This window comes from Plodia interpunctella, chromosome Z (genome assembly GCF_027563975.2).
Source record: "Plodia interpunctella isolate USDA-ARS_2022_Savannah chromosome Z, ilPloInte3.2, whole genome shotgun sequence".
NCBI classification, from domain to species: Eukaryota; Metazoa; Arthropoda; class Insecta; order Lepidoptera; family Pyralidae; genus Plodia; species Plodia interpunctella.
In genome coordinates, this window is record NC_071324.2 from 1,282,024 (window position 1) to 1,309,645 (window position 27,622).

The window sequence follows — 27,622 nt, forward strand, 5'->3', positions numbered from 1 at the left end:
CGCGATATGATTAAACACGCCCTTTACGCGATGCAGAATCACCCACAACAGACTATATAAAAACTTTTCACGCCGGTTCCCTCGTCTCAAAACAATGTTACCAAATTAAGAAATGATAATTATGCATTTTAATTCATAATCAATGAGGCATTTTTTAACATTTTTTATTAGAAAATTGGAGCAGAGTTTTTATTGGGTTTTTTAAAAAGACAAAATTAATACTAATTTCTCGGTTAGTGTCATGGCCTGTCCACCTAGTCTATCCATAAGGAAGGCCAGTGTCCCAGCAGTGGGGACATTAAAAAGTGACTGATATCATAATGACGGTTTCACTTTAATAATATGTTCCACTTCATACATTCAGAAAACAAGATACAGATAAAAAAATAAGGGTGATTTACTTTGTTGTCTGAACTCAAGAATGACTAGATTTTGCCCGGGGCTTCGCTCCCGTGAGAATTTTTTATCTCAAAATTCCTATATGGCCTTTAGCATTCTTGGATAATGTACCTTTCTAATGGTGAAAGAATTTTAGACATAGGTTCGGTAGGTTCTGAGATTACCGGCTCAAACATACAAACTCACAGACGCCTACCTCTTTATAATAATAGTATAGACTAGTTATGTAAAATGTTTAAATCATATTCCCGAGTTGAACTATTTCATATGAAAACAATAAACTTCAGAAGAATGGGTACATAAGCTGTAAAACGGAACAAAATGGGTTGACGAACAGAATTTTCAATAATAATGCATCAGAAGTGATCCATAGCTCACCCAGGCGAACTGTGAGCAAAAATAATAAAACCTAGATGAACAAGGAAACCTAGGGAACCATGTGCAACAAACAGAAATATCACCTGCTGATGTATGGCAATTTTTGACCCTCACCAAAATAACCTAAATAATAAACTTTTTTTATACTAGTGCTAACGGTCAAGAGTTCTTTACAATTTATTTTATAGATACACAGACAGACACGTTAAACTTATCCCCTCTTTTTGCGTCGCGAGTTAAAAAGGCTACAGCTCAGCTATATGTTACCCAGAAGAGTAACAGCTGATTTTCAGCTGTCACCTTTTATTTAGCTCGGACGAGAACTGAGGTAGTGATGAATGTTACAGACTCATAACTTAGGCTGATAATAGATAGACATATACGCATTAAATGTTACAGAAAATATAAAATGTATTATTATCATAATCATTTTTACTATATTTCATGCGAGAAAGCAATTTTTTAATTCGATTAGATAAATAATGAGCGAGCTCTATGAGCGAATTATGTCAAAAACCATAACAGTGCGTATGTCACTTCTATTGTCTTATTATTTTTAGATCTGTAGTTCGTCTTTCGCAAACGGTTCAATCCGGTGGCGCGGTGTGAAAATTTGGATTTTACGATCGAAAAGTGCCAGATGTTTGTTCGTAAAATTGCGTCGGCGCTAGCAATGGCTCATTTTAGTCTATTCTAGTTGTAATTATGAAACCGTGACACATATTAGTGACTAGATGATGCCCGCGACCTCGTTCGCGTAGCCGAACAATTTTTGGTAAGGTGTCCGTGTGCGTATGTGTATTGCAAAAGTCGGGGAAACGGGAATTTTCCCAGGCTGTGTTGGCTTATAAACTTATCTGATAAATAGTCTTAAAAGTCACCTAAAGAACTTACTTTTCATTAGTCAGTTCGGAGTTGCTGAATAGTTTAAGAGACAAAGAAAAGTCTGCACCTGTCTACTATAATATGTAATGGGCGAGTTTTCTGCCCCTTGAAAATGACTTAAGACCCCCAATACTTTTATTGAAATGCAAAAAAAGATATTGTATTTATTTGAAGGGTCAATACAATATTTATATTTACAAAAAATCACAGACACAGCAAATGAAAACAACCATATATACGAGTGGAATTGAACTGTCCGTCCATCTAACTGTAAAGGTATTTGGTCGGCCTGCTACGAGCAAAATACTAAAAGGATACGGTTAGTACAGCGTATTTGAATCAACTATTTTGCTATGCTATTTTCCTCTGGTTCTTTTTCATCATCGTATTCCTCATGGCTGAGGGTAGTGGTCATTACGTGGAATGAAACACACACAACAACTTTCTCGGTACTATCAATGGAGTGGTTTGTCATTGCGTTCGCCATTTCACACACAGTTAATGATCAAACAGTGCGCAGGTTTCCTCACGATATTTTCCCTCAACGTAAGCAAGTGGTCGATTAAAACTACTACCTATACATGAGTCAGATTGGTATACAAACTCATGCGGCACGAGAAGGATTAGAACCTGGGATCTTTCGATCCACAGACAAGCGTCTTAACTATTACACCCCACCGCTTCAAAAATCACCTTTGGCTATTGTGTTTCAATAAAACTAAATAAAAAATTTAAGGAACCTCATCGGAAGTTGCTATTTCATCTGCTAGAAAAGAACAGACAATTTCCAAACGGCATTTTTTTTTTTCAAAAATAACAAAGAACAATCTCGATTATACTATTTTTCAGATATAAAATCTAGATCGAAATCGGGTGCGCGATTCTCACGCAATCGAAGTTCACTTCATCAGTTTTCTTCTTCTTCTCAAGGTTCTGCTACTGTTAATGCTTTTACAAAAAAGATCGAGCGAACGCATCGATTCAAGTTTTTCGTTTGTAAATTTGTATAAAACGATCGAAATAGATTGGGGAAAATTGATGAAGTGATATAACTTCGATTGTGTGAGAATCAGACCCCTGGTCAGCTGTTTGACTACTACGATGCCACGGACAGACTTACAGATATACAGACATAGTAACTCTTCTTTTTGACATCGAGGGTTAATAAACTGACACAGTATCAGGTCGATGTTGAATGGTGGCATTGCGACGCATCTATATAAAAAAATCATACAATCATAATTTATAATCATACAATTATATATTGTAATTAAAAAAGTTAATAAACAAATTAATTCATACTTACGTCTGATGACATTCTGCGCGTGCGCAACGTAGCCAAACAGTAGGCACAGCAGCGCCCCCTTCAGAGGCAACATATTGTCAACACTCGGCCGGTATCATTTAGTTTTTATATATATGCTCTCCCCTCTGGTCGTTTGCTGCACAAATTTCAATTGATTTTTACTTTCTGATAGACACTTCCCGCAAGTTTGTTCTTGTATCCACACAGCGCGTATAGTTTTTTTTTTTTCCCGAAAAATATATAAAACTTTTCTACATTTAGAAAGTACTCTATTAATTAATTTACTGAAAATTACCATAGCAAAAATATCGTTTTGGAGACGAGAGTTTCAATCGCGTGGGGCGCCATAGACTAAACAATCTAACATAATATGTATCACTTGTAAGATACACTGTGTTTTCATGCGATGGCCAAATCGATCTATTTATTTAAAACCTAAAAGATTCTTAATATTGATATGATAATAACTTGCGTATATATAACTTAAGACTTAAGACAGAAATTAATAACTTAAGACAGAAGGTCCCTTAAGTAGGGACTAAATAAATTAATCGACTTGGTATTACATGGATCCCACAACTTTTTACAGTAGAAAAACTGAGCTGCGAGACTTGGGTTTTTTTACAGCATGTTTTGATGGCATACCAATTTCCTGTTCGCTAAACTTAACCTGCTCAACTTAAACTCAACCTTAAACTTAACCTTAACATACTACTGCTATAGAGCTCTTTTCTATTGTATGTATTTCGTATTGCTATAACACTTTTAACAGATTTTAATTTCAAGTCAGCTAAAATAATCGGATCCATAATGGATGGTCATAAACATTTAGGAAGTTGAATTAACGAAAATCAATGTAAATTTGGCATTCAGCTAAAAATATCTTCCTATCCTTATATCCTTAAATAATTATACAACAAATACCACTGCCGCTTTTGTCTGTGTGTTTCGCGATAACAAAAAAACTAAGGCACAAAATGTCCATGCAGTTTTCACCAATAGATAGTATGATTCTTGAGGAAGGTAATTTATTATATTTTTAATTCGAAGCCGGGACGGGCAGCTAGTATAGAATATGTTTTGAAATACATATGTGTGTGTCAAGCACGCTTGTCGTTCGATTCGTAACGGGTTATCAAAATAATATTAATATAATAGAATGCCCTATAGAATAAGGCTATTCTAAAATAACTCTAACGATAGGTAATTATATTTTATACTTGCAAAACTTATACAAACTGCGCCCCGGAATTTCAGGAAAAATGTACCCTATGTGTTATTATAGGATATTTTTTACCCGTGTACCAAATTTCATAACAATCGGTCCAATACATAATGCGTGAAGATGTAACAAACAAATAAACAAACAACCTTACTTTCGCATTTATAATATTAGTTGGCATATATTATGTGTTATGGGATACTAACTCAACGATACAATATTTTAAAACAAATACATATATAGATAAACATCCAAGACCCGGGCCAATCAGAAAGAAGATAATTTTCCATCATGACCCGACCAGGGATCGAACGTTCTTCAGTGGCAAGAACTTTACCACTGCGCCACCGAGGTCGTCATGTATGTATATATATACATTATAAAAAAATATATGTATGTATATTACGTTTTGGAAATAAACATAATTTTGTAAAAAAAAAATAATGTGTTCGCGAGGTCTAGTTCGCGGCGAACAATTAGTACTGAGCAACTGCTTCTATGGAGAGACAAACTTTGGCAGTTAAACATAAATTCTTTGAATTAAAAAAATATCTGAGAAAACAACATGATAGACGATGTGATAAAATCTCTATTAGAAATTAGAATGCTGTCTTTTATTTAACATCAGACTGAAAGGTTGTAAATCAAAGTAGTTTATCGCCATTCTAACCTAATTTATGACGTTGGGCCAACATGACGGCCAATATACATTGCGTAGCCGAGGATACATCAACGCAAAGGTGACAATGAAAGTGAGCAATATACACTGATTGGCTTTGTTGGGCCAATGTTGGCTTTAGACTGGTAACACGATATTTTCGCTCGTGGACATGTTTGTTGTTGTGATAACCTAAATCGCAGAATAGTGATTGATTTATTTAAAATTTGGTTGTTGTTACTTCTCTTTCGTCTTCGTGTGTTGGTTTCATTCGGGACTGTGACACCGCGAAGCCCACGGTCAAGGTAAACTTTACAATTTTAAATAATCGGCTGTGATTTTGTGACTTGTCTTCCTTGGGAATACTGTTATGGTCGATCAGCTTTCACGGCTATGTGTCATTAACGTGCTCACATCACGACATGAAGTGGAGGATATAGAGTGGAGATATTTAAGGGCGAAAACACACTATTACAATCGTGATTAAGTATTATTTTATTCACCAATCCTATAATTGCAATAATATAAGCCTTTATAGGATCATGTTGACTACTAACCAGCTGACTAACGGGTATAACGTAACTTGAATGTGTAGATTTGATCCTACGAACTATGGGTCAACAAGGTGAACGCCTAGACATGTACGGAACTTATTAAAAGACAACTACAATGAATTTTCCCTTCGATTTCTCTAATCAAAATGTAACATGTGCTAACAAAGTGTCCACCAATAACTGTCCAACACACATGTCACTATGTCCAACATAAAATACATAAAAAATCTTAACTCTGTCTGTCCCGTAAGTGATAAATATGTGTATTTATAAAACATAAAAATCTTGAAAACCTTTTGTACATACTCAGGAGTTAACGGTTTCGTCATATAGTCAAGGCTGTTGTGAGATAAGACTCCAATCTTTTGACTCTGTGAAGTAATTAGCGATAAAAAAAAATATTTTTCATTCATTGAACATATTATTTAAAACTAGTTGTTCGCCGCGAACTTATGTTTAAGCATTTGTTTCGAAAACTTAAGAAAGAATTATAATTCTATTAATTTATACTAAAAATATTTTAATATACTATATAAATAATATTTTTACTCCTATATAAAATATTAAAAAAATTAATGAAATAAGAAGATATCTTTTTCAAGCTAAATATATTAATTTGACCTCGCGAACACAAGCAATGTTTACAAAATTGTGAATATTTCAAAAACGACTGAACAGATTGTGATGCCCCACGAACTTAAAAATTCTATCGGCATATCCTATATACCCTTCAAATTTCATCAAAATCGGACCAATGGGTCGAAAGTTAAATACAAACATTCGAAAATAAGAAGCCACGGAAATTTAGATTCGGATCCGTGGCACGTCCAAGTTCATTAGGGCACATTTTGTTGTGCAATCAAGTTTATAAATGAAAGCGTGGTTTTTAAAAGGATACTTTTGTAATGGCATAGGAGAATGAAAACGCAAAATAAAACATTACGCTTTCACAGTGAATATTCTGGAGCGATTTTGTTAAAGTTTCATACATGGGACTGTAATTAGACAATACAAATACTTTTTACATTCTAACACTTAACTTACTAATATTATAAATGCGAAAGTTTGTGACGATATATGTGTGTTTGTTACTCTTTCACGCAAAATCTACTGGACGGATTGTTATGAAATTTGCTTCACAGGTAGAATATTACCCGAAATAACACATAGGTTATGTTACCAGTAAAAGTTTTTTATGTAAAAAAATGTATGTGGAAAGACGAATTTCAGGTCTACATTTGTCGTGTAAGTTTTTATTTAACTTTCGCTGGGCGTTAGTAACCTAATAACACATTTAATTCGTTTGTGAAATCTGTTGATTTAGCTGGCACGTAACCGTGAAGTGGTTACATTATTTTAACCTTGTAACGTAATACAAACCAGATGTATCAGTGTTAATTGAGAGTTTAATGAAAATAGTTATCTTATACTTAATCCAGAAATTTTATTGACTTGTTTCTTCAAATCCGTTTTTGTACTGTGGCAATTGTTAGGATCTTGATCTTAGTCATTGATACAATATCTTCGGAAAGAAGTAAGATAGGTCGTGAGTTTAGCACGGCTTTGATTTGACACAGAACCGTACATAACTGTTCATAACTTAGTATTTAACACTATACGTTTTAAATGATATTTCATACTTTTTACAGCCGCCTCTGCAAGGCCAGCGAATACAGGAGCGTAACTTGGTGTAAAGTGAAAGGTTATGCCCGATTTAACAGCCTGATGTCTTGCACATGCGTCTGATGACTATTAGAATTGTTCAGCCGGTACAGCTCAACAAGCTGGTTCCTTGCCCCATGAAAAGAACCTCCGTTATCACAAAATACAGCTCGCAACAGAAATCGTAGAACTATTTAATACATCTATGGTGGCAATATATAAAATATATTTATATATATCCTTTTATTTTCTTTTCACAGTTTAAAATCCTTCGGGAGATGATTTAAAAATATATATCAAATCTGTTTCACTATGTCCTTAATATAAGTATGTAATACTAGTTGCGTACCCGGGGCTTCGCTCCCGTGGGAATTTCGGGATAAGAAGTATTCTATGTTTTATTACAGGTTTTTTATTCCACCCGTGTACCAAATTTCACAAGAATCCGTCCATTAGATATTGCGTGAAAGAGTAACGAACATACACACATACCGTCCTCAAAAACTTTCGCATTTGTATGATAAACAAAAAATAATAATACAAACCTGTTTTTCTTTATAATATTAGTATGTATATGGAAGTATAGATTGACACATCAACTATGAACTCAAACAGATGTCGACGCCCAAGTTTCTTTATGTTGATCTATGGCCGACGCAAACAAAAGTACATTGCGTACTTTCTATGTGAGCTCATCATGCAAGGAAAAACCAGCAACATGTGTAAACGGGTTGAAATGCTGTACTATTTGCCGACAGCATAGAATATTTAACACTTATATTTGCTTAACGTGTGATTTGTGCCTCGATAAAATCGTTAAGTACTTTACTTTGATGGGAATCTATAATGGATTAGTGTACTGATTATTGTGGCGGGAAACCGGCGTAATGTATAAAAAATTAAAATTCCATCAATAAATATTCAATAAGCACCAGCTTTCGGCCGCGACTTGGTCTGCGCGTAGTTTCAAAATATGTTTTTTTTATATACTAAATATTGGATGGTGGCTTTGCTGGGTTAATTATAGCTTTATTTATCAGCGAGTCTTGTTATCAGCAACTATAATAATATTATCACTTTTTAAATATATCTATATAATTAGACTGTAAAATTTCTTTACGAATAAATAAATGAATTGGTCTAATTTAGGTCTTCATTAATCTATTTAATTTTTAGGGTTCCGTACCTCAAAAGATAAAAACGGCACCCTTATAGGATCACTTCGTTGTCCGTCTGTCTGTCTGTCCGTCTGTCAAGACCCTTTTTCTCAGGAACGAGTAAAGGTATCAAGTTGAAATTTATGCTAAATACCCAGGTCTACGGTCTATTTCAGTTGGGAAAAAAATCAAACTCATATGGTAACGTGATCAAAAAATATGACCGTTTATGTCACATATTTTGCGATTTCACACGGGAATCAAAACCTATAGGGTACTTCCCGTAGATCAAAAAGTTGGGGCATACCGTACTGACATAAGAAAAAATCAGAAAATTGGTAATATATAGTTACATCATTGAAAAAAAAAAGTTATATTTATAATTTATTCCATACAAAATGAGTGCATTTTGCGATTTCACAAAGTAATCAAAACCTACAGGGCACTTCCCGATGACCTAGAACCATGAAATTTGGAATAAATGCTATTCTGATATAGGGAAAAATCCAAAAATTAGTAATTTATACTTACATCACAGAAAAAAGTCATATTTGTAATTAGTTTCGTACAAAATGAGTGAATAAGCCCGCTTTTCACCATTCCCACTAGATGGCTTTACGGGACGACTAAGAGACTAATAGGCAACCATAGCATTCCCAAAGAGGGTTGACGTTATGCAGGCAGCCTGCCAACACAGCCGAATCTTCAACGCAACCCTCGGTGTACGGAATCCTCGACGCGCGAGTCTAACTCGCACTTGAGCGGTTTATTTTTGTATTGTTCGAACCGTCTAATACAAGGATATATTTTAATTTTTCACTACAAACTTTTATACTAACACCGATCAGTCAGTTGAATCACAAGATTTTCTTTAACTTGCAATATAACTATGTATGTTCATATGTGGCTATGTCACTATATGTCTCGGGTGGAATCTTACAATCTATCTTCGACCGAACGATCTGAAATTTTATACACACGTTTAGTTTGGATGACAATGCATCATTATGATAAGCACGCACGACAATGCATCATTATGTCGGTCGGTGCACCCAGGAACGGCTCCAGACGTGGTAACTTTTCAACGGTTTACGATTATAATGATCTAATGCAATAAGAACTTTCCTCCCTTCTCTCCATTTCTAAATCTATGCTGACAACAATAAAATCTTGTGTCAAAATGAACTTATTTGTGAACAAAGCAGACATATCTTTGACTAGACATGAAGTAGGTACCTGTAGGTACCTAGGTGTAAATGAAAAAGAGGCAAGAGAGAAAGTATGTCATGCCCTTTCAGCCGAAAAGAATAGTGCCAGTAATCACGCGTGAAATGCAACGGAAAAGTGGCAACCTGACTAAATGTTAAGTCCAAGGGTTTTTAATCTTAAATGATGAAACATCTACCTACTTAACTATTTATATTAAATAATTATGATAGGATTAAGGTATTAAAAGACGTTAAAAATAAAAATAACTGGATCCGCCACTTGATTTTTATGGCGATCTAACTTTTGTTGATTCAAAATTACACCGTATAAGTATAAATATAAATGTTTGTGCACTTCACTAGATAGATAATTATTAAAATCTCAAAATTAAGCGAAGCCCCGGGCAACATCTAGTAGGATGTTGCCCGGGGCTTCGCTTAATTTTGAGATAAAATATAGCCTATAACAATCTTAGACAAGATACCTTTTTAATGGTTAAACAATATTTGAAATCGGTTCGGTAGTTTCGGAGATTCCCCGCCTCAAACATACAAACTCACAAACGTTTACCTCTTTATAATAATAATATAGATTTAATTTGTATTTTTTTCACCGGAAGCAAGTGGTGGTTAATGAAAGCTAGGTGTAGTTGGTATACAGTGTGCCATGAGTAGGATTCGAACCTATGGGACCTTTCGAACCACAGGTCTTAACCATTACACCATCACCGCTACCAAAATCTACTCATACCATATTCAATTAACAACGTATTTGAATTAAAACACATTAAAAAGACGACAAAATCGATTCCGTCAGTTTCAATCGATTACCCAAACTCGGCTCCAAAAGCTCGTTTAGCATAAAGTGATTGATATAAAACCTACATTCTTTTCATAAATGGCCCGATTGCCTCTAATGCTTTCAAAAATTCGGCTAATCAAACAGATTGGTAGCGGGTTCGCTAGTATAATCGTGTCTTGTCACCGAATTTGTTTGCAAAACTTTGTATCCGCCTTGTATTTATAGATGCGCTCATTTGAAATAATTTATTTGTATTTTTGAACGCGACCTTCGGGTTTATAGAGGGTTGTCTGAGGTTTAAACAGTGTACGTATAGACGGCCATCGTTCTGGATGTGAATGACAGAAAGTTTGGGCGTAACACGTTACGTAAAATTATTTTTTACGCGACGTCTTTCCCACTTTCTGATCACGTCACGACGTCAGGAACTTTACCATTGGACTGGAGAAACACCTGGTTTAGTTTTCACGTCTGATGTAGATCTTTCATTTAATATAATTGTAATTTAAATAACCAGTATTATTAAAATAAAGTTTTTAGTTGAAAGAGAATCTGACAAACATGGAATTGATGACTCGAAATACGTTACAAATGATGTTCCTAGAGGTTTCAAAAATAATACATTGAATTATTACATTGAACAAAAAAATTATAATCGATTAATTAATTCGTTCCCACGTAACCGACTCGTGCATAATTTTTACAGTTTTCTATCAAAAATCCAACATTAACTTTTTAAATTATTTAATATGCATGGGACAATCGTTAAAAGGGCATTTGTGAACTTGTAACATCAAACTAATTAAGTGGGCTCATTATTCATCATTTAATATTATGACTTTTGCAAATAGAAGGCATTTCAAATTGCTTTTTTTTATTACCATGATCTTCTTGATGTAATTATTCCTTGTCTTTATGTCACAATGAGCCCTTTGAGAACTAAAAAATCGTCTCCACATCTCGCCTTATTGGAGACACTTTCTACTCATTCCCTTTAAAAATCAATACCTAGATCATTATAGATATTACATGATTGCACGAAATCCAAATAAAAATAAATCCTTTTTCTTTTAAACTGTGTTAACTACTAACTATATAAGTCACTATATAAGTTACTATATAAGTCACTATATAAGCGTCTGATTATAAGTCGCCTAAATTAATCTGATATGATTTTTACGACCATTGCGACTAGTGGCAAGTAATCGCATACACACTGACGAAAAATGAAATCAAAAGATTAAATTTATATCACGTAGATACAAAAAAATATAGCAAAATTGACAAAATTGTTACTCGTTCCTATGGCTTTGTTCGTAAGTTGACATTTATGCAAATCTAGCGTTTGCCTCTATCGTGCCTAATACCAACGGTTAACTTACTAAGTAGTTAAACAAACGTGGTACAGTCAGCTTGGAAATATGACCAGTTATTATAATAACCAGTCATTATATAATACTAATTTACTATCACTACCACTAATTGACTGACTGAGTCTCATTATATCCCATTTTTAGAGCTCGGCGAGTACTTATTGATTCCCATTGCTTTTTTAAAATAAAAAAAAAAAAAACGCGAAAATCGCTAGGCTCAGTTTAATAATTTCTCACTCGATATTATTCAACTTCTATACTTATATATGTCACAATATATATGTATTTTATGCAATATTAAGAAAGTAAGTTTGTTTGTTGACACTTTACGCGTCATCTACTCAACCAATCTTCATCAAAATTCGCATATTGCAGAAGGACACAGGGTAATTTTCACTCCGGAAAAAATCTATTGTTCCCGTGGGATTTGCGAAAAATCTGTATTCCCTTAAAGAGACTCTTCACACGTTATCTTCTCAGCCAATTTTCTTGAAATTTCGCATATCTGTAGTCGCAGGAGTACGAAGAAGGGCAAAAAAAAGGACTTTTCCAATGGGATTTACTATAAACAGCTCTGCAACATTACATAGCATTATGTATCCATGGATACAATTATGGACACAGAGCTAAGCACTTTTAGCTTTCAGCCCAATAATCCCCGCTATTGAACAAAATATCTGATGCAATATGTGCATCAGATATTTTGTTCAATCCTATTCCAGTTCTTCGATCTCAACTAATTTCTACTATTAATGTTAAAATTAGTTTGTATGTTTTTTTCAAGATGCTATTCAATCGACATTCGTGTAATATTGCAGGATATAGTCTTTCATCTTTAAAAAAATACTGTTACCGTAGGAAAATAACGCGGGTAATGGCTAATATATTATATAACAGTAATTAAAAAAAAACATTTTAATGCCATACAAAAATTAAGCCTATTTTTCTCACACGGCGGGAACATTCTTGTTTTTTTTTATTTTGTTTATTCGATTTTCGCCCGTAAGTTTTCCACGGGAACAGTTATTTTTCCGGGATGAAAGGTACCCTATGAACTTCGCTACGCTAAAATTTGTAGAAGATTAGTTGAGTAGATAAATACTTAATGGCGGTCTATCCCGGCTACGCTCGAGTGAAAACATTATGAATTCTATACCTAAACCTTCCTCAGGAATCATACTATCTATTATTGAAACCCGCATGAAAATCCGTGCAGTAATTTTTGAGTTTATCGCGACCAGACAGACAGACGCGGCACGACTTTTATAATAGGTATGTAAAGATTATAGTTAGGATTTGAATTTGGCCGTACGTTTCTTTAATATTTTAGAGTTGTTGCCTACACCCTCTTAGTTAATAGTTCTTAAAAGTGAATGAAATCGTTTCGTATCACCGTCTCACCGTCGTGAACTAGGTACTTTTTTGCCATAAAGCAAGTTTGATATTCAAGTCACGCAAAATTTATGTACTTTATGGATGCGCCTAAGAATTTGAATTTCTGGAAATTATGTTATTTTTTTCATTATACAGCAACATGCAAAAAAAATATTGTATTTCATACAAAATCAGACTCTGATTCTCTAGTCCCTCCTCTCTTAAGTTTTAAGCTAAAATAAATATTGGCCTGTTCTGTCAATATCGATAGTGAAAAAACATACATTAGCATAACTTTTTTACGAATAAAAAGAATACAATTTACACATGGAGACGTAGAGAGAGCCAATCACGTTGTTGCGGCGTGGTTGTCGTCGCGACACAGTGCCAAATGTGATTGGTCTGTTGCGTCTCAATGCGAAAAGTTTTACCAGTTCACATCCGATTACAAAATGCATTACACTCTGAACAAAAACGACCATTTAACATGCTGACGTCACATCGACAAACTGTCCTATTGAATTTATACTAACATAAAAAAATGAATCGGATAAAGTCCTCCTGCCTAAATGCTATTAGTGAACTAATGGAATATTTTAAAAGCTTTCACACACACAAGGGATATACATACAACCATACCATCCCGTGGGAATTTTGGGATAAACAGTACCCTATGTGTTACTCCAGGTTATTTTCTACCCGTGTACCAAATTTCATAACAATCAGTCCAGTAGATAATGCGTGAAGTGGTAACAAACTTACTTTCGCATTCATAATATTAGTTGGGATTGGGATATGCCGGCTTCACATTATCGCCGAACTCGTACAGATCCCGACGCGAATAATTTGGACATTGCGTAGTTTGAGTGCTTTTATTTACCGTAATGAGAAGCCAGCAAATGTACCTATGCCGAATCCGCCAAGTTCGGCGGTGAAGTGGTCCGTGTGGAGCCGGCATTATAAATACCGAAATTTTACATCACGTTTTTTACTACTAAATATTAGGAGCTATTTAAATAAAATTTGGTATAGATATAGGAAAAAGATTCATGTTCAAACAATGGCTATGTTTGAATTCGATAACAGGAAAAACGAGCCTTACTTTTTTTAAATTTATTAATTACAAAGCCTAGAAATTGTAGCGAAGATTCCAGCTTCGAATTCGATCCTCCATGGGTATGCTATTGTTATCAGCTACCTAGGCTGTATGTATCAGACACGGGAGAATATGGAGTCAACTCTAGGCCGGAATGCCACAAAACACTTCAAATTGCATACAATTAATTTACAATTCTTATTCTATCGCTCTGGGTTCACATTTTTGGTGAGACATAGTGGTGTCGGAACTTGCGGCCAGATAGCGGGGCCTGGATTTATGTGGAGTGTAGGTGAGTCGTGTAGGACTTGTGCTAATTACTGGCGAACGAATAAATCTAACGGCGGTAAAGTAATAAGCAATTATATTCATTGCAACAAAGGTTCAACCCGGCGTCCTAGGTGGGCTACAAGCAAAGACGCAGCGCGGCGCGGTGGGTTCTAAAATATTATATACGTCTTACATTTTTACATGTTCCATGCCGGTCGAACGGCGAAGAATTAACATATGTCAGGTATTTCTCGTCTCGCGCATTTGTTTAACGTCAAGTAAGAGTACCTAACCATTGGTTCTGTGTAAGGTTATAGTCGTGATATTGTAACTTATATGCGTGTGGATTTTTTTGTCGCCATATTCTTCCATACATGCTTAGCCTCGCCTCGTCCCTCATAAATAAATATAAATAAATAATATTACGATAAATCACACAGATTGAGCTAGCCCCAAAGTAAGTTCGAGACTTGTATTATGGGATACTAACTCAACGATACTATATTTTATAACAAATACATATATCTATATATGAACATCCAAGACCGGAGCCAATCAGAAAAATATCATTTTCCATCATGGGATCACACGATCGGGGATCGAACCCGGGACCTCTCGGTTCAATGGCAAGAACTTTATCTTTACCTCAGCGCCACCGAGGTCGTCAAAATGAAGACATGGAGGATACTACCGGTTAAAACTCCCACATACTGCGGAAAAGCGATTTAAATATTATATTAAGAGGCTTTAAAAATAAATAGGAATTAAGTTATTTATAACAACAAAAAATATATCGGTAGAAAATAAATTTAATTCCAACTTCATAATGTTAAGTAGCTTTGTAATAAATAAATTGAAACGCAATAGGCCATTGTATTATTGTGTGAAGTAGTGATTCAATAAAATTATTTCATAAATTGTAAAAAACAAAAACACTTAAGAGACGAGTATCTGCAGAAAAGCAAAAAATAAACTGAATAACAAAAAGCATTGTAAGAGTGAAGCGAATGAACGAGCTGTGAATAGATCCTATTAACAAGGCATCCATCGAACTTGCATTTGCACAAGTGAAACAATGGGAAAAACTGAAGGTACAACAGAAGCCGTCTCCTCTTATTAACTTGCTCCTTACACGTCCTAGCTGAGAGACGGAACACTGCACGACGCTGAGCGTGTATTACTCACGACAACACCACGGGCTACATAGTATATACACTTTTATTGATGCCACGTCGCGCTGCCGTGCCAAGTTTGTCGCTTGATTAGGACACTGGGTTAGACTTAATAAATCTTTATTAGAGCCGACCAAAAATCATGATTGGCGTCCATAAAGTAAAACTTTTAGGCGAGAAGCATCGAAACCGTAGTTGTAATGTATATATATATATATATATATATATATATATATATATATGTATATATATAACATACCTTTTAATATAAAATTAATATAATAATTTATGTGGTCGAATATTAATTATGAAATTGCAACTGCTATCGTACCTCAATCTGTGCAAGGTCACTCAAACTATTACGAATAGTTTGAACACTTTGTGCCAGTTACGAAGGTATGTAGTGGAAGACTCAAGCATAAATATTCATGTTACAATAATTCTGCTTACATTTAATTTTATTTTCTCTATTTAGGTAAACAAACAGTGACATAAAACAATTTATACTAAACTTATGTTACAACGACACTTGTTAATTATGCCATCAACCACGTACACCACAAAATGGTATACAAAATTAATTTGATAACGGTTACCACAGAACAATATTCTTAATATTGTTATTATTATGGCAATAGTGTAACTGACTTTACAAAAAATATTAATGAAGTACTTATTTATCATAGATTTGATTGGTATATTATTTAACGACCTCTGTGGCGCAGTATTAAGTTCTTGCCACGGAACCTAGAGGTTCCGGGTTCGATCCCCGGTCGGGTCATGATGGAAAATGATCTTTTTCTGATTGACCCGGGTCTTGGATATTTATCTATACATGTATTTGTTATAAAATATAGTACCGTTGAGTTAGTATCCCATAACACAAGTCTCGAACTTACTTTGGGGCTAGCTCGATCTGTGTGATTTGTCGTAATATATTTATTTATTTATTATTATTTATATACCTAATGCAGGTGTAGGAAAGCTAAAAGACAGAGTAAAAATGTGATCTAATTTCCAGTTGAATCCGTTAAGAAATCTAGAAGGGAATTTATATTAGTGACAATGAAAATTTTATTTTTTTATTGACCCTTGATAAGATTTTACACGTAAGTTAAATAATGTCTATGCACTGTTGCCTTAAAGATCCAAAATCAAATAAATTATTCAGAAATTAGGCCATCATAGGCCACTTTTTCATGTCATATTCTAAATTAAATGATATTTACCAAAGATACAAACTACTGGACTACATTTCGGAACGACCACTGCTGAGAAGAAATCCCGAAAGAAACTCATTCAAACAGTGTTGGTCCCTATCATGCCAGAAGGGCTTAGACCACCACTTGCTTCCAGTGAAGTAAAACATCTTGAGGAAACCTGCACATTGGTTGATTATTAACTTGTGTGTGAAATGGAGAAGGCAATGGCAAACCACACCATTAATAGTGCCAAGAAAGTTTTAGCGTTTTTCATTCCACGTAATGACCACGACTCTCAGCCATGAGGTAATACGACTATGAAGAGAGAGAGAGAGAAGAAAAATAAAAAATATTTTTACACTAGCTCGGCAACTAATTTAATTCGTATGACGCGTGACGTCACAGAACCGTAATTAAACTGTGGTCACTTTGAAACAGGTGACCTACCTTCTCTAACTTTGACCGTTACGTTAACTAGACCTACAAAAAGGGTTGGCGATCCCATTTAAATAATCAAAAACAAAAAGACAAGCTTTATTTTTTCTTAAACTATCATTTTTTGACTTCGACAATTTACATAAAAAATGGAATGAGTTGCACGAGTGACGTTGCGCAGAAAAACGCAAAATACACAATCCTAATAATATAAATGTGAAAGTAAGTTTGTTTTTTTATCCATACACGTTCGCTCAAGCAATCTTCTTGAAATTTTGCATATACATATAGTTGAAGTGTGGAAAAAGACATAGTGTACCTTTCATCCAGGAAAAATATCTGTTCGAGTGGACAATTTACGCGGGCGAAGCCGCAGGTAACAGGTAGTTTTGTATAAATGCCAACGACGCGCAGGTTCAACGTCAAAGTGGACTGGTGTGATTCACGTACACTACTAAAATTGTGAGTTTGTACTCGATGTCAATATCACTGATTCTACTGGACAGATTTGGATAAAATTCGCTACAAGGATATACCTTATATGACCTACAATTATACGTATTTATTTGATTTATAAAGTTTCGATTAAAGATTATTTTTCACAAACTATATCAATGTTTACGATAAAATTCTACTGTACTAAACATTTAAGGATAAAACAATGCAAAAAATCAAATGAAACATAGTACCTATATTTCGAAATATTTCAGTAAAGGCAGATTTATATAATTCCAAGCATTAATATATAAATACTTCATGTGGCAACCCTAACCGGGATACGACTACTGTACGTACACGCTCGCTCCTGTTTTTCCAAGATAAACTCACTGATAACTTATCAGGAAGTTTTATAACAAGTATTGAGATCAAAAGAAGATGAATTATACTGCAAATGCAATTTGTGTAGCCCTTAGGCACTCAACTACAAGCCATGTTTTTATTGACTTTATGTGGTCGTAATAGAGGTGAATTTGCAGCGGTAGGTTGATGTACAGTAGGCTGTAAACGATTCCTACAAAAAGTTATACAAAGATCGATTTGAAAAATCTGTTTTTAAAGTAAACTTCTAGATTTCACGTTGTATCATCATTTCTTCATAGTCGTATGGCTGAGGGTCGTGGTCATTACGTGGAATGAAACACACATAACAACTTTCTTGGCTATATTAATGGAGTGGTTTGCCATTGCCTTCTCCATTTCACACACATGTTAATAATCAACCAATGTGCAGGTTTCCTCAAGATGTTACGCATCACCGGAAGCAAGTGGTGGTCGATAAAAACTACTATACATGAGTCAGATTAGTATAAAAACTCATGTGGCACGAGTAGGATTTGAACCTGGGACCTTTCGATCCACAGGCGGGCGTCTTAACCAGTACACCACCACCGCTCATCACTGACAAAGTATAAAACAAAGTCGCTTCCCGCTGTCTGTCTCTATATAGCTTTAGATCTTTAAAACTACGCAACGGATTTTGATGCGGGTTTTTTAATGATTCCTAAGGAAGGTTAGGCGTATAATTTATTAAGGTTTAATCCGAGCAAAGCCGGGACGGACCGCTAGTAGTAATCATATAATAAAGCGAAGTCAAATTAAGTAATTATCTACATATGATATTTGAACCTGACCCTGGCAGGAGGGGAAAACCCAAGAAATGCTGACTTGATGTCGCCAAGGATGATATGCGCGTGCCGACGACGGTCTGATAGCATGTTGAGTATGCGAATCGTGGTTCCGAGGTTTTTCCCCTCCACTTCCTAGTGGAGGGGAAAACGTCGGAACCTGGGCTTCGGTGGCCAATGTTCGTGAGGTTCCCTCGAGCTACGCGATGGCTGCTCCGTGCGTCAACTCGTGAACGGGTGCTGCATTTCTTCTCAGCAGTGATCGTTCCGAAATGCCAGTAGTTTGTGAGAAATAACTATTTAATATAAAAATTGACGTGAAAAAGTGCTTGTGAAGGTCTAAAATTATTTGAATCGGAATTCAATGACGGCGGAAGGAACTGAGAAAACACTAAGTTAACAGAGAGACAGAGAGAGAGTGTATTTGAGCCAACGAATTACTTCAGGAATTAATATAATTGTTAAAATTTCAAGTGTTTTCTTGAGACGAGTAAAAGTCAACGTTGACTGGAGTTATAGGACTTTGTATAACGATGAAGACCGTGCGAAAAGAAGGAATAGTGGTAAAGGGGACCCTAGGCTTCAAGGCAATACAGCTGTGAAGAAACCGAGACTGCGCTCAGATAAGGGAGTCTGGGAATGAATATTATTGTCAGATTTAGTCAAAAACATGTGACTTTAACGTTGCCATATCTCTGTGTCTCTGTGATCTTGGGGTTATCAGTGACGCTGTGTACTTATTCGGTAATTATATTTTCGTTATGTTTAATTGGCATTATCTGTGGCTGTGACTAGATGAGTCCACAATCTAATCTACAATCCTAGGACATATTTCGTACCCATATACCTACCTAGACTCTAGACATCTTCGGATCCTCTTAAATCGCGCAAAAAGTAAGAATTTTGATTATAGCAAATATCCGCAGAGCAAAATACCGGCGTAGTAATAGTCATGTATGTATTTTTCGATTTTATTTCTAAATAAATAAATATATACGGACAAATCACACAGACTGAGTTAGCCCCAAAGTAAGTTCGAAACTAATGTTATGGGATACTATTTTCTATATCATATACATATATAGGATAAACATCCAAGACCCAAGACAATCTGAAAAATATCATTTCCCATGTTGACCTGACCGGGGATCGAACCTGGGACCTCCAGTGTAGCAGTCCGGCTACCATTAGGCCAGAGATCGTCAAAAATTTGTTAGTTCTTTGTATGTACAGTCAAATCCGAATTGCACAATCATTGTGAGACACATTCATTGTCTTCCCAAATAACTTTAGTCGCAGTGTGGACGACCTCGGTGGCGCAGTGGTAATGTGCTTGCCTTTGAACCAAGAGGTCCCGGGTTCTATCCCCGGTCATGTCATGATGGAAAAAAAATATATCTTTTTCTGATTGGCCCGGGTCTTATCTATATATGTATATGTTATAAAATATAGTATCGTTGAATTAGTATCCCATAACACAAGTCTCGAACTTACTTTGGGCCTAGCTCAATCTGTGTATGATTTGTCCTAATATATTTATTTATTTATTTATTATTATTTACTTGTATTCATCGGGACTTCAGTGATGTCCACATTTAGTTATTCCCAATGCCGTGGTGTAGCGCTTTCGTGATTCACTCTCAAGTGTTTCGAACACAAGTGGCAAGTTATAACTTGACTCATGTATTAATATACATAGTAATTTATAGTATAGTAATTAATATCACACCATTTGCTTCTAGTAAACGAAAACATTGTTCGTAAACCCGCACACTGGTGGCCAGTTTAGTTCACTAGTGTGTGTGTGTGTGCGACGAGTGCCAATAGTATAGATAGATTAGTAGACATGCCTGTAGGCGACTAAAATACAAACTCTTAAACAGTGTTAGCGTAACCAGGACAAGCTATCTTCTATTTCACTCATACAAGATTGGGATATTCATGTTGAAACTACACGAGAAGAAAGAGCGCTGTAATTTTTTATACATCATAAGAAACAGTTATAAAAGGACTATAAAAGATCATAATTTAAATTACTTAATGAATGACAAATTATAATTGTTAATATTATGATTAACTATACTTAATTAATGAATATTATTTTTTGCATAAGAGGGTGTGTTGTGTTAAGAGCGGTCTCTCCAAACCCAAGTTCTTTTATGAACTGAAATTGAGTTTCCAATCACATACAGAAATTGTTAACAAAAGTTGCTGAATAAAGATATATTTATTTATTTTGTTATGACATTTTAGATAAATATAATTTCAATTTTGTTACAATGTGTTAAGTATTTTTAGAGTACTAATATTGACCAATTGTATGCCTGATAGACAGAAAACAGAGAGCTATATAATAATATTATACTATCTATATGTAACCTGTTCTCACAAATAAACGTTTCGATTTTATTGATGGATCATGTGCGGCCCAATTTATGACGCCGAATTTTAGCTACGCCCCAGGGATGCGCTCCCGTAGGAATTTCTGTTTAAAAAGTACCCTATGTGTTTTTCCAGGTTATATTCTGCCCGTGAATAAAAGTTTCATAACAATTCGTCCAGTAGATTTTACGTGAACGAATATATCCACACATATATCCTCTAAAACTTTCGCATTTATAAAATTCGTAGGATAAAATGGATTAGGCCAGGAATGTTGTATCGAAATCTTTTGTCTCATTTGGTTACACAGGTCCGATACCTTTATACCTATGTTTGACAAAAAAATTGATCGAGTGATATATCAATCAATCAATCACTCAATCAATCAATTTATTTGTCAAACAAATTTAGATAAAAAAGATGATAAGTAGCGGTTTGAAGACGAAAGCCACATGAAGCGTCTAGTATGAAACTCGACGTGTGGGAACTTTGATCCCTCATCCTTGGTCTATGGTGTCAGTAACGAGATCCGAGTGCCGCTCGGTAACTGAACCCTTAGACTATTAGGTTGTAGGGACTTTACACTTGTAACATAAGTCAGGGAAGTTGATAGTACCGGATGACGCAATCAGGATATTGTTTCTTAAGTATATACAGTACCTACTAGCTTCCGCCCGCGAGTTCGCCCGCGTTTTCGTAAATATCCTTCTCCAAGCTTCAAAATTTCAAGAAGCGTTTTTTTTTTTAACTTTATACCACAAAATTAGGTACAAAAAATATTTGTACAAATGGTGGACTTAACGCCATATGGCGTTCTCTACCAGTCAACCATTAGACCAAACGAGATAGCGACGTGGTGCCATAAAGTGCAAAAAAGGGAAAAAATAAATTAAAAGAAAATTTACTCTATTTTAAAGATAAAACTAATAAAAATATTAAAAACATATATGTAAGTATATAATAAATACATTGATAAATATACATGCATGTAACATACATAAACTAAACTAATAAAATATATATAAAACTAAAATATGTATATATATATAACGTTGAGCGTGAAGAGGAAACAAACTTACTTTCGTATTATTAATATTAGTACGATATCTTCCCCGTGGCTTGTACGTGTACAAACCTATCAATAAAAAAACAATTTATATTATATACAAAATATACACATATAATAAATACAAAAGTTTATTTTTATTCGTGTGTTACTTAATAGATAATTAGTATCAGACGAATGCCCAGTGAGTCGACTAAAACCACTGTCATTGTTGAACTGAAAAGTAGTTCATTGATAATGCCTATTGTGTAATCAGAACTATTTCACAAATAGATAAAAAGACGTTGAACTTGACATTTGAATGATATCAGAATCTCTTCATATGCCTAGTGTATACTCGTAATTAACACATTTTGTTGATTATTATGATGATAACTATATTTCAAATGTTCAAATAACTGGCTGTTTTTGACATCCATATTTCTGTTTCCAAATTTTTTTAGTTTAGTTATTCTGTTTGTAGTATTCCCGTTTCCAAATTCAAATACATTTTATTTGTTTATTTAGTTATTCTGTTTGTAGTATTCCCGTTTCCAAATTCAAATAAATAATATTTATATTTGGAAACAGATATAATGGTAACATAGAGGATGTTACCATATTTCCTATCCATAGTCTCTCATCTTAGTTCATCTCTCCATATTAGATTTGACCTCCAAGCCAACTTGATAATATGGTCGACTGTACAGTCGGGCCTATATCAAGTAACCCTGCACGCATCTGTATGCCGCGGCCACAGGGACATAATTTACAACTGGCTATTATAATGAAACAATACAAATCTTGTGCTATGGAATATGTAGATAAATCATCAAAATCTGATCAGCAGAAAAAAAATACTATTTTAAACTAGCTTTCGACCGCGGCTTCGCCCGCATTAATCTCCCAAGGGAACAGTAATTTTTCCGGGATGATGTATCCATTGGTTGACTAGATAAAGCGTGTATTTATAATATTTAGACACGTTTTTACTCAATTTGGAAAATCATCAGATGCGACGTGCTGTTTATTGTATAGAGCTGTAAAATTGGTTTATACCATAGATAAAACAATTATATTAATTTTATCTATGGTTTATACTACTAGTGTGAACTCCCCGTTACATTATAAGCCACAGTTTACGGTGTCAATGAGAGCGATAAAGTATATTTACAGAATGCTTCGTGACCCGCCTATCGCGGGTCTGTGGGGTAAAGGGCCCGATAAATGAAACTTGAAAACATTCTAATTGTTACTAGCGCTGTAAATAATTATGAATCTTAATTAGTAGATTAGGCCTAGTTAATATTATAAAATACGCTGGACCGATTTTTGATTAAATTTGGTGCATGTTGTTATAGATCCGCGTTCAAAAAACATAGGCTAAATTTTTTTCTTCAAAAATTATAGATTCCCACCTAATCCATATTTTTTTTTATAAATAATTAAAAAAAACTTAGCCATTATAAAAAATATAATAATTTTTTATTATCGTTTTTTTATTATTATTATTATTTTAAATAAAAACAAATAATTTTCAGCCACAAGAGTGCCTCAAACAATGAGAAAACCTACTCCCCAAAAATTTATTAACAATTTTAGCCTTTTTTCTATAAATGGATTTTCTGTGCACGCCTGGGCATTCCCTTTTATCCTTATATATTATATAATAAATTCCTCTGTTCGCGATAAACTCAAAAACTACTGTACAAAATTGATAGTGACTATTGAGGAAGGTTTAATACTATGTTTACATACATCCGTTGAGTTAATTGAGAAAATTGAGAAATTAGTTGTTGACTGCTTAAAAACTTATTTGAGAGTATTTCTCTCAAATAAGTTTTTAAACAGTCAACAACTACGGTGTGGAGGTATGAAAATATTCCACCTAGTTTAACCACGTAAACAAGGTAAATATGCAATTTTTGACTTAACCACATTCTAGTCTCTTGTAGCAAACAAAATGGCGCGGGTTAGGTCCATTTCACACATAACGTGTTTAACCCGCCCGTTCCTACGATGAAAATAAGTGATCGACTAAAAATCCGTTTTAAATTTTCTGCTTTTCAAATTTCTCTTTATTTTCCTCACCATATAAAGTTGTTTTACTTCGATGCTACAACATACGTGGTACGATAGTGATACTATACTTTTTAACTAAAATATTGCGTTTCGAATAGGTTTATTGGAAAATTTAATACTTTTATACTTAAATTTTTGAACAGATGAATCAGTCAGTCGGAATCAAATTTTTCACAGTGACAAGAATTCAAGTAATTTCAAATTAAATAAATGACCAATGAACGTCATTTATTATGTGGTTTGACCACATAAATATCTATACTATTTGACCACATAATATACTAAAATAATTAAGTAATAAATTCATGAAATTTCCTATTACACTTACGAAAGTCGTGGCTATGTGTGCAATGTTTTAGATAAATTTCAATTTACATTTTGTTAATTATCCGTTAAAATTCGCGTCGTTTATAAAATGTTTAACATTATACATTAGGCAATAAACCCTGTGTTCTATTTATTTGTTTTTTTTTTTAATGTATATTTTATAATATGCCTTAATGTTAAAATATTCTTTGAAATTACGAAAAAGACCCATGTTTTCTTGTTTCATTTATACATTACTTACCACTGATTTCGTATATACAACCATTATACATTTACTAGTATTCAAATATATTCAAATATAGCCAAAGACGTCTTTGTGTGCGCATTCACACATCAAAACATTTAAATGTGAACTGTTGCTTTCTCAAGAAGCTATTTTGTTAAATAAACGCGCCTTTGTATTTCTGTTGATAGCGCTCGTACGTCTGTTTACCTATTTCTAATAAAAATAATGACATTTTCTCGCTTTTCGATTTACCATTAAATTATTGGGAGATATAATCGATACTGGATACATGACAAAACACTGAAAAAAATATGAACCCTCCGTGGCACAGGTAATTATTTAAAAAAAAAATGTTTTCAAGTTTAAAATTTTGAGATGTCTGTGAAATCGATTCGATTTTTACAGTCGGCCGCATGGATATTTATGCCGCGATAGGTAGAGGTGAGCTTACAATGAATATAGACAGCTTAATGCGCTGTTGACTGTTCATATTTTTAGGAATTTCTTTTGTAATTTCGTTTTTTAATTTTTATGATATTAAAACTACTTTCAAAACACAAATGCAGAAAAGACTACGCTATTAATTGCCGCATTTTTCTCCAATGATATCAATATAAAACAGAGCGAGTGTCAAGGTGACTCTCAGACATAAGTACTTATCTGATGTCAAAGTAGACACCCTCTTGTGCTTTCGGATATCATCTAAACTATTTGGGAGTCAAGCGAATGTTGAACGCATCGCCTCTTGAATCGGGCCCGTGTAACACTAAAGCGTTTTAAGCAGCGTGACGCGTTGCGATGCGACGCGAAAATATTGTGCAACACGTAAACTCAGTTTTTACTTATGAGTTCTAACATGTAAACAATTTTCACAGAACTTTTTAAGGAATACGTATAAAATTATTGTTAAAATTTTGTTAAAATTGAAAATGAATCAAATATTCAAATCTATATATTTTTAAGAAAAATATTTATAACTACGAAAGTAATTTCTTCAAAAGTCTATTTTTATTTACATTGCTGTAATCATGAAAATTATACAAAGGCACGGTAAGATTGTATAAGATATTTGTATTTGTGAGACTGAGAACGGTTCTACTGTGAAGTTTTTTTAATGAGTAAACTGCAAATTATCCAAAATCTTTGGTAAACTCCATCCGTCCATACACATCACAAAGACAAACAAGGGGACTTATTTATATAATGTTTAAAGGTAAATAAAAGAAACTAAAACACGGCATTTCTTTTTCAACGAACAAACAATATGTTACATTCAATAATATTGCTTTTTCTCACTATTATTCATTGGAACCCTGAACAACATACGAATATGGCGTAAACCAAAATCTATTGAATTCGACGAGTATTAATTGAACTAAAGAATTTATAACAAAATTATAAAACCTGTCTAAATAAAAACATACAGACAACCCGATATTTTTAGACAAATCGAAATCCAACCGAGATTTGAATGCCGTTGTACGCACCGATTTTAATAGCACTTATGTAAAACATTTCAAGTGCTGCTGTTTTTTCTAGATCGCAAATTAGACACATATGGAGAATAAACAGAGGATGCTGTTAGAAAGAATTGAAATAAAATACAATTCTTATTTATATTTCAAAAATAAATAGACACTTCGCTAAATACCTCTTAGCTTGAAGTGCTCTAAGAGAAACTTATTGTATTCTTGGAATAGTGCTCACGATGGCAAGGAAATTCCGCAACACCAGATATTGTTACGGGACGGATAAATAAAAATACTACTGAAATAATATTACATTGTGGCAAAAATTAGATGCCTACTTACAGTTGATCAACGTCATCCTTTACTACTTAACTGGGGCATGACTGTAGATACATACAGCCTGAAACTAAAAGAATGGCTTTTGAAGACGTCCTGCAGTGGACTTATACGGGCTGATAATGATAACGAAAGTCAGCAAAGTAAAAAGAATCTTCCCAGAAGAAGGAGAAACTTCATCGAAATTGGCACAGCGTTAAACCGTGAAAGCGTGTCACACAGAAAGACAGACATCCTGCATTTATAATATTACTATAGAAGTATGTATATAGGTACTTTTTAATTTTGCGTTTTGTTTAACGCATCGTGATTTCATATACCAACTGAAAAGTATCGTATCGCTCTAAGCGGAATCGTTGGGTGCAATTTGAATTGGTGCGCAAAACTGCACGCACACCTCTTTAATTCAATGGACTAGTATATAGTGTTTTAAAAAAAAAAACTGAACAATGCACCACAGCTTTGATTGTATTTATTAAGAACACGCTCTGAAGTATAATTTTATTTTTAAATAAATATTTATTGGATATCTATTGTCATGCATTCTGCTTGTCCAAATAGCGATAATTAAAAGGAAATTTTATTAGCGTTATACAATAGATCCATGAATGTTTTATTAAATATATATATCGTTTTATTCTAATTTATTTGTAATCCATTAGTTTTTACAAGATTATTTAGTTATAAAATCCATCGCGTTGAATATCACCTGCGTTGCGTCTTGTCCTATAGAATTGAATTTTTCCAAGTCACGCTAGTATCCATGACAATGAATATACTTAATTATGTTTAGCACGACCTCATGATGTATACAGATCGGCTCCTGACGAGGGACCTCTCAAACTTTAAATTAAACAAGATTAGAATTAAAAACTAAGTGACATTTTTTTAACACGACTTCATGATGTATACAGATCGGCTCCTAACGAGAGACCTCTCGAACTTTAAATTAAACAAGATTAGAATTAAAAACTAAG

General features: G+C 34.2%; 1 protein-coding gene across 14 annotated transcripts in view; it reads right to left on the reverse strand.

Annotated features, from left to right (window-relative positions):
• Positions 1–27,622, reverse strand: part of trol (terribly reduced optic lobes) — a 232,428-nt gene that overhangs the window by 70,097 nt on the left and 134,709 nt on the right. The window contains exon 2 of one of the 14 annotated variants that reach the window (XM_053768924.1): positions 2,969–3,104. The exons of the other annotated variants lie outside the window; for them this stretch is intronic. Within the exon in view, the coding sequence (XP_053624899.1) occupies positions 2,969–3,041 (73 nt within the window). The 5' untranslated portion in view covers positions 3,042–3,104. The remainder of the gene's footprint in view (positions 1–2,968; positions 3,105–27,622) is intronic. 14 annotated transcript variants of the gene reach the window in all.